Source organism: Bombina bombina, chromosome 1 (genome assembly GCF_027579735.1).
Source record: "Bombina bombina isolate aBomBom1 chromosome 1, aBomBom1.pri, whole genome shotgun sequence".
Taxonomy (NCBI): domain Eukaryota; kingdom Metazoa; phylum Chordata; class Amphibia; order Anura; family Bombinatoridae; genus Bombina; species Bombina bombina.
This window is the reverse complement of record NC_069499.1, coordinates 1,394,748,688-1,394,758,094: the sequence shown is the minus strand read 5'-3', so window position 1 is coordinate 1,394,758,094 and position 9,407 is coordinate 1,394,748,688. Positions and strand designations below refer to the sequence as shown.

At 35.3% G+C, this 9,407-nt stretch overlaps 1 protein-coding gene across 1 annotated transcript; it reads left to right on the top strand.

The window, feature by feature from the left end:
• Positions 1-3,035: 3,035 nt before the first annotated feature.
• Positions 3,036-9,182, top strand: LOC128642845 (cortexin-3). The gene is made up of 2 exons (XM_053695689.1): positions 3,036-3,150; positions 7,425-9,182. Exon 2 carries the CDS (start codon positions 7,458-7,460, stop codon positions 7,701-7,703), a length of 246 nt encoding a protein of 81 aa, XP_053551664.1. The 5' UTR covers positions 3,036-3,150; positions 7,425-7,457; the 3' UTR covers positions 7,704-9,182.
• Positions 9,183-9,407: the final 225 nt, after the last annotated feature.

Below are 9,407 nucleotides of genomic sequence, written 5' to 3'. Positions count from 1 at the left end.
AAGCTAAGCCAAGCTACACTGCAACATATAGCCTCAGTCAGTGCTCTCACACCAAGCTCCTCCTCCTCCTCCTCCTCCTCCTCCTCCTCGAGAGAGAGAGAGAGAGAGAGAGAGAGAAAGAAAGAGAGAGAGAAAGAAACAGAGAGAAAGAGAGAGAAAAAGAGAGTGAGAGAGAAAAAGAGAGAGAGAATGAAAAAGAAAGAGTGTGAAAGAGAGAGAGAGAGAAAAGGAGAGAGAGAAAGAGAGTGCGAAAGAGAGAGAGAAACAGTGCAAGAGAGAGAAAGAGAGAGAGAAAGAGAGAGAGAGAAAAAAAAAGAGAAAGAGAGAGATATAGAAAGAGAAATAGAGTCAAAGAGAGAGAAAGAGAGTGCAAAAGAGAAAGACAGAGAGAGAGAGAAAGAGAGAAAAAGAGAGAGAAATAAAGAGAGAGAAATAAAGAGAGAAAGAAAGAGAAACAGAAAGAGAGAGAAAAAAGAGAGAAAGAAAGAGAGAGATAGAGATAGAGAGAGATATAGAAAGAGAGAGAGTGAAAGAGAGAGCGAAAGAGAGAGAAAGAGAGTGCAAAAGAGAGAGAGAGAAAGAAAAAGAGAGAGAAAGGGAGAAAGAGAGAGAGAAAAGGAGAGAGAGAAAGAGAGAGAGAGAGAGAGAGAGAGAGAAAAGAACGAAAGAATGAGAGAGAGAAAAATAGAGAGAAAGAGAGTGCAAAAGAGAGAAAGAGAGAGAGAGAGAGAGAGAGAGAATGAAATTAAGAATGAAAGAAAGGAAATAATTAATTAAAGGGACAAAATACTAAATCACTAAGTTGAAACTGATGCAGTATAATTGTAAAAAGCTGACAGGAAAATATCACCTGAGCATCTCTATGTAAAAAAGGAAGATATTTTACCTCACCAGAGTAAGTTCTGTGTAAACAGTTATACTTCAGCTGCTGTCCAGCTGTAGGTAAAAAAAAAAGAAAGAGAAAAAAAAAGGAAGAAATGAACTGCAGCCAATCAACATCAACAGTGCTGAGGTCATGAACTCTTTTACTGTGATTTTATGAGATTTTTGCAGCTATGCTGCATCACTTTCAAGTATTTCAACATTTGGGTATCATGGCCCTTTAAGAAAGGAAAAGTAAAACAATTGAGAAGGATAAAAGGAAAACAAAAAAAAAAGGAAGGAGGAAAGAAAAAAAGAAAGAAAAGGGAAAGAAATGAAGAAATTGAGAAAAAGAAAAATAGAAAGGAAAGAGAAAAAGAAAGGAAATAATTACTGCTGCAAATCTAACTAGATTGCGATTATCTAGGTGGATGAGTCAGCTTGTCAAGACTGAAGAGTTAAAGGTAAACATAATACAACAAAAATACAATTCCAATTTGAAAAGCTGTCTTTAGGCTCAGCTTCAGAAATAAATGGCTGCGTAATATCTTCTCTAAACACACAAAGTTGCTGAGTTGGCTGTCATTGCTGACATTTCACTCCCTCCCCCCATGCATGTTCCCTAATATGAAAAGCACAGTGTATGGTAGAGAGTCCTGGATGATAACAGAGATCGAAGCAAAATATATCTGAGCTGCTCCCCTTTTGCAAAATAAAATGAACGGCATGGAAACTTTTAATTCAAGCTTATGTGTTCTGTTCAGTCATTAATAGTTCTCTTGGCTGGTAACTCTGGAATCGATTTGATAATAATAGAGTGACGTTCAGTACATGATGTTGTGCAAGTCATCTTTATCCTAAAGAATTTTGAAATGACTGTTCTGGCTCACAGAATGGATCATTGATTGTGCTGATAGCAACCACTGACACATTTCCAATATGGAAATCACGCATTCAGTAATAATGGTAATAATACAATTTATTATAACAATAATAATATAAAATGATTCTAAAATGTACTGTTTGTATTATTGTTCTCATACAAAACAATTATATTTCATGTATTCCAATGAATGTATTATTACTGTGGGCATTTTTGAAAGCTTCTGTACTGAATCAATATATACAGTTATTTGAGGTAGTTAATTAACTGCAAGGCATAAGAGATTATGTCAACCAGAAATACAGATTGTTCTTGTTCGAGCTTATCTGTAGTAATTAAACTTTTACAGGAGAAAATGCATGATTACTGAAACAGACCAATAGAATTTATTCTAGTAAGCATCTTTCTAATAATCTAATTATACATATACTGTATTTAAAGGGACAGTCTACAATAGAAGTTGTATTGTTTTAAAAGATAGATAATCGCTTTATTACCCATTCCCCAGTTTTGCACAACCAACACCGTTATAGTACTATACTTTTTACCTCTGTGATTACCTTGTATCTAAGCCTCTGCAGACTACCCCTTGATCACATGACTTTGTATTTATTGTCTATTGACTTGCATTTAGTATTGTGTTGTGCTAACTCTTAAATAACTCCCCGGGCGTGAACACAATGTTATCTATATGGCCCACATGAACTAGCAGTATCCTGTTGTGAAAAACAAATACAAAAGCATGTGATTAAGAGGCTGTCAATAGAGCCTTTGTTATAAAGTATATTAATCTAACAATGTTCATTGTGCAAAGATGGGGAATGGGTAGTAAAGCCATTATCTATCTTTTTAAACAATAACAATTTTTGTGTAGACTGTCCCTTTAAGTTAGCATAAGCTGACAGGCACTGACAATTTGAGGAGAAAAAAAAATGAAATCCATTCAGTTAAAGTGATGGTAAATTTTACTTAGTGGCTTATTACATAATAATAGTTTTGTATGTGGAGCATCTATTTTATATATTTATATTTATAAAAATGCCTCTAAATAGTTTTTTCATGATCCTCGCCTTCATTCTTCCACCTACCCCCCTCGTTAGAGTATTTTTTTCTACTACAAATAAAACAAAAATGTGATATAAAGCACTCAAAATAGGATATATAGTCCTTAAATAAGCCAGTATCGTAATTGGACAGCGGACTTTGACATCACGAGGAGGGTGGGGACCGACTCACATTGAACTATTCTTGTTGAGTTAGTAGTTCATTAAATATTGACTCTAGTGGAATCTGAGTGATTTTGAAATTTGTCGAATAAATGCTTTTCAAGAGTTTTGGCTGTCGAGTTTTAACCTATGATATACATGAGCCTGTATACTTATAGCTGAGCCACAGCTCTACTCTGCGTGAGTATGGAAATAATATTGTTTTGCCTATTGGGATTTCACTTTTGTGTTTTCTCTCTTTTATTTAAGGATATCTGCAAGACCCCCGGGACAGTATATCCTTTTTCATGTGCTTTATATCACATTTTTGTTTTATTTTTCACTATTTTATTGTGATTTATTACAAGATATCCCTTTATGTTTGTTAATGTGTATTTTTTTCTTCTGGTGACATTTTGTTGTCCCTCAATAAAGAGCCTTGCCGCAAAGATTGCTGCTTTTAATGTGCAGGAATGACAGACAGAAGCGACACATGCGTGTTAGCGCTGTAATGCCATCCCCCCGATCAATAGTGTGGCTAGATGGATGTGCATTACTTACCATGTAGAGAGCTAATGGGACCACTCTCTATGTCACTGCACTGCAGGAAAGGGGGCAGAGGGAAAATAAAAAAACTGTATGCAAAAGAAAACTAAATTTTTATGACATAAAGTCACAATTTAAAAAATAATTATAGCAGTTTATATATTAATATCACCATGATTCTACAGGCATGTTTTTGTACTAGGAAATTTACCATCTCTTTAATTTTGAATTGAGTTCAGATCAATTTCAGATCAAAACATCATTATAGACAAGTGGCGCTTTAACTGTTGCATGCGAGCAACAAGGGATATATCGAGGGTCAGGGCCGCCATCAGGGGGTGACAGGGGGGACTGCTGTCAGGGGCCCAATGGTCCAGGGGGGCCCCATGAGGCAAGAACTTAAAAAAAAAAATAATTAAATTTGGCAGCCACCAGTGGGAACTACAGCAGAGTGCTAATTGAGCATGAAAAATGTTATTACAAGGAGTAAAGTATTAGCATTTGAGAGGATTTCTGAGTGTGCACTAAATCACTATGCACAGTGTGAGACAGACTTGGCACTTTGTTTGTACAGTGAGTCAGATGGCAGATCACTTTCATTTGCAGAGGAGGTAGGACTTACTTAACAAATGTTTTTTATTTCTTTGTGCAATTTCAGATTGTAACTTCAATGTAGTAGTAGTTGTATGGTGGGGCCAGGGGTCTATAAAAACACATTTTCTTTTAGCAGCAGTGTATTTAGGATTATTTGACAATGCTGTAAAAATTCTATATTTAGAACCATGCAGAAATGTTTCCTCCTCAATACACAAATGGTAGGTGTCCTTTTGGAAGATATGTATATATATATATATATATATATATATATATATATATATATATATATAATTCCAGTTTACTGCCCCTTTATGCAAGGACTTTCCAGATGCAAGGAGGCATTTTATCATTTATATTATTACATCTGCATAAAATTTTATACTCTCAGACTAAGATTGATCAGTGTTTGAAATTAGACAGGTTAACTTAAAACTGGTCAGTTTACACTACAGCTGACTTAATTTTGAAATACATACCAACAAGCCTAAATCCTGCATTTATCCAGATCTAATGGTATGAGTACCACAGCTTATGGTTCCACCAAGACCATATAGAGTACAGCATTTTCAAAATCCATAAGTACAGCTGACAGATGGGAACATTTGTACACTATATTTGAAGTGGTGCTCTTGGTTGGGGAAAATGGGGAAAAAACAAACCAACATAAGTCAACCTTTTAAAAGTACTTTTCTTCATCTAGCCATCTACCCAGATCATTAATGTACAATTTTGAATTCACAGAATTATTTTTGTTTGCACATTTAGAAATATGATTCTTTAAAAAGTGATCTCTTAATTGCTGCAATTTTTTATCATGCATGTCACACACTGTTGATTTAGGGGATGCAAGGTGCATAAATCTTTCCTCGTGTGAGTGTTTCTGTGGGTGTCTGTGTTTATGTCTTTGTGCTTTGGTTTGTGTCTCTATGAGTGTGTATGTATTTTTTTTCTGTGGGTCTTTCTGTGAGGGTGGGTGTGTATGTCTTTGTGCATTTTCTGTGGATGTCTGTGAGGGTTTGTGCATATGTCTGAGATTTTTCTATGGGTGTCTCTGTAAGGGTGTGTGTATGTTTGTCTTTGTGTATTTTCTCTGGATGCCTCTGTGAGGGTGGGTGTGTATGTCTGTGTATTCTGTGGATGTCACTGTGAGGGTGTGTGTTTTCTGTGAGTGTCTCTGTGAGGGTGTGTGTATGTCTTTGTGTGTTTTCTGTGAATTTCTCAGTAAGGGTGTTTGTATGTATGTCTTTGTGTGTTTTATGTGGTTGTCTCTCTGTCTGTGTATGTCTTTGTGTGTTTTCTGTGGGTGTCTCTGTGTTTGTGTGTGTGTATGTCTTTGTGTGTTTTATGTGGTTGTCTCTCTGTCTGTGTATGTCTTTGTGTGTTTTCTGTGGGTGTCTCTGTGTTTGTGTGTGTGTATGTCTTTGTGTGTTTTCTGAGGCTGTCTATGTTGGTGTTTCCTTGGGTGTATGTGCAAGTTTGTGTGTGTGTGTGTGTCCATTGTCTGTTCCTTTTTAGGACATTTTGACCTTACTACTGATTATTCACATCTTTCTACAGACTTTGAGCTAACAAGACCTTTCCGGAAGTCACTAATTCACCATTTAACCTTTAAATTATTGTTTAGGCAGTTCAGGACCCTTCCATTCAGCGACTGCATGCTGTTGTCATCATTTAGTTGGCATCTTCCTTTACAAAAAGATAATCAGAACTCCATATTTTGTTTTCTAAATCTCCTTTTTTTTTTTTACAAAATTGTAGTTTACCTCATTACTTGTCAGGTCAATGTAAACAAGTGCTGAGTGTCTGTTTGGGTGTCTGTGTCTGAGTGTGTTTCTTTGCATGTCTGCTAGAGTGTCTATATGTAAATCCTTATGTGTGAGTGTGTGTGTGTTTCAGTGTATGAGTGTGTCTGTGTTTGTGTATGTTACTACCTTTACAACATTTCCAAGTTTAAATAGACACTTAAGAATACAGTGCACATATGTTTTAGTCACTTGGTAAAAAATTGAACATGTCAAAAGAGGGGGGGGGGGCTGATAAATGGTTAAGTCAGGGGCCCCAAAATTTCTAGTGGCGGCTCTGTCGAGGGTCAATGTGCACATTGAAAGTAGCATGCATATTACAAGTTGAAAGAAATTTAAATTAAAAAAGGCATTTTAATGATGTTGATTTAACAATTAATCCTTGAGCGGATATATAATCAAAACATCTTTTAAACAATAATAAATCAGAAACAATTCAAAATAATTAATGAATGTTTCATGCATAATCAACACACATTTCTTAAGATTTAACAAAGTCTAAATAAAGTACAAGTATACAACAGTGAATCAGCAATTATCAGGTCTAAAATATGTTTATCAATTATAAACAAATTATTCATTTCTAACTGAAGACACTGGATAAATCATATTTTCTGTAGCTTGTGTGTTAAAGTGTGACAGAAACAGAGCTTTTAAGTTCTCTGCAAAGCTGTCACAGATCATGTGAACTAATAATCATTGCAACTCATGCTGTTCGGCTGTTTTCAGAGTCAGGTTAATTCTTGTGAAAGATCACCACGCTAAGATCTGGATTTGCACAGGATCTTTATAAGAATATATCCGGCTCCCAAAAGAGATGAACGGCACGAGTGGCCGCCTACTTCCGCATTAGGATCCTCACAAAGGATCTGAATGCACATATCTATTTATTACCATATTTCTTTGTTGACCTACTTGTCCTAATGAATCATAAGACGGCGCATATTGCACTATTGAAACCTTTCCATAAATTATCCCAGGCTCATGAAGAGATACAGGAACAGATTCAGGAATACTTTAGATCAGAGGACACAGGTTAGAAGTTAGAACAAGCGATAGAATAATCAAAGCAGGCTGCTAAATATAGATACGCATGTTAACTGGCTACCATAAAAGGGAAAGAAAGAAAGGAAGAACCGACCAACTATTAGGTTTAAGAAGCATGAACAACCGTATTCTGTTTCATAAAGGAAAATGTTCATAAATGTCATAAAAAATGTTCTCACACTTCCATTTCATCATTTAATTGATAAGAAACTATTTCCTGAGACTACTAGAGAGTGTATTAAAATTGCAAGATAGATATTACTTTTTAGTATTACTTTCACACACTATCACTGTACCTGTGAAAGGAAGAGATATTGTTTTTGAAAAAAATAACAATCAAATAATAAAAGTTAGCAACTATCAGATATAACAGGCTGCTCTTACGGTAGACAAGGAGTCTTCCTCCTATTATTGCTAAATCAGAGCAATGTAGTATTTGATTGAGCTACTATCACTGTTATTAATGATAATTTTTAATTGCAGGCTTGACAAGGAAGGACAATCACTTAAGGCACAATGCTTCTGGCAATGACTGGAGAGATTCTAAGCACAACACTTACCACCTCTGGAGCTGCACTGCCAATGACCTCCCTAACCTTGGAACAAAAAGCAGCCTTTGTATTAGTCTTCTTCCTATTTATTTTCCTTGGGCTTCTCATAATTCGCTGCTTCAGAATTCTCTTGGACCCATACCGTAGTATGCCATCATCCACATGGACAGACTATATGGAAAAAGACACCTTTGATTATCGCTGGGCCTAACTAATGTCTTTGGATCTATGATCCATTTCTAGTGAAGATGCATTTAATGAAGACCTTCAGACTTTCACTGGTGGCCTTCGGAGAACCCTTAGAGTTGCTTTTTTTATCCTTCAAAGCCTATCTGTGTGTTATGTTTACAATAATCACTTTGGCGCCTACACATAAGTGCTAGTACACAGAGTGATGAGACCTACCAATACAGAATTAAAGCCTCATACAAGATTTCTACAAGATTATAAGCCTAAATCAGTATTACACTATGAATCACATTACCAAGCGTCATCTAGTGTAAGTTTGGTGACATTACATTTTCAAGTATCTATCGAAAAAGTTCTATATTTGTGTGATAATATCATAACATTACATTATTTTACTTAGAAGTTTACAGGACAGTTAAAGAAATGTGTGCTATAAATGCACATTTTCTAAAAGATACAAGGTAGATAAAATGCAGAATGACAAGAATCAAGCATGGTCTCAAATGATTTTCTAATCTTGGACTCACAGATATTTTATGGTTTTAAGATAGCATGTGGTATTGATGAGCGGTGAAGAGGCGTGAGTCACTCCAGCTACCAAATATGGCTGTCTTATTGGTTTATTGTTAGATTGTGAAGAATATGGGAATACAACAAATTCTACATTACTATGAGGTATCAACAAGTTTAAGAAAACAATACAAATAGATAGTAAGATGAAAGGTCATCTGTAGCCAGATTACAAATACTCTCAAAATCATGCTTTTGGATAATCATTGTTTGTACCTTGTGTTGAGTGGTTCATTTTTAAAATGTGAATTTATTTAACTACTAAAAGAAAATCATCAACAGGTTACTGTAACTTGAAGCACATTTAAAAGACAGACTGACTGATGTCCATGCCTCAAAATGTAAAATTCAGATCAAATGTATGTATAGACAGTTACACCACTAAACTGAGGAATAAGCCAGATATAACAAGCACACGACATTTTAAGACAATTCAAACAGTTATTTCTTTTTGGCAAAACAGACTGATAACAGGTGTTCACTTTTGTATAGTTAATTAACCAAGGCCTAGTCTCCACTATTTCCATTAAAGTCTATGGAGATTTTTTTATGTTACCACCAGTTTCCAAACATTACCACATCAATAAAAACTAGGCCTGAGTCGTCTATCAGAATTAGTAAGTCACTATTGCCAAAACAATGCAACTGCAAAGAACAAAAAAAAGGAGTTGCTGTGGGGGGGGGGGAACTTTTGCCTGGAAACACAATATTTTTGGGGATTATTAACCCCGTAAAGCACATGATTATAAGGGCTTTGTAAGACTGTAAAGTGCTCCTGAGGGTTTAGAAGCAAAACAGTAATTGTTATTGATTGGAGGAAAGCACATTATGCTTGCTGTGCACTACAAACTGCTAAATTGTTTACTGCTATTCATTTGATGTCTTAAAGCATAATTAAATAAAAAAAAGTGTAACAATCTTCAGAGCTTTACTCTTGTTTTGCTTTATATCTACTGTACAAACACACAGGTCTCTTGGATTTCTGAAATATCAAATATAAAGAAAAAAAAAATATTTTGGAAAAGTCCTGTAAAGAATAGACAGTTACAGCCAAATGTATTGCTTTATGTTATGAGGAAAAATATATTTAAAAATTAAACAATTTGTTTGAGAACTTTGGTTGTTATTTTTAAATAATGTCATTGGGTTTGATTCA

Excerpts from the sequence above, each read along its gene's own strand:
- LOC128642845 (XM_053695689.1), top strand. The coding sequence starts at position 7,458 with ATGCTTCTGGCAATGACTGGAGAGATTCTAAGCACAACACTTACCACC.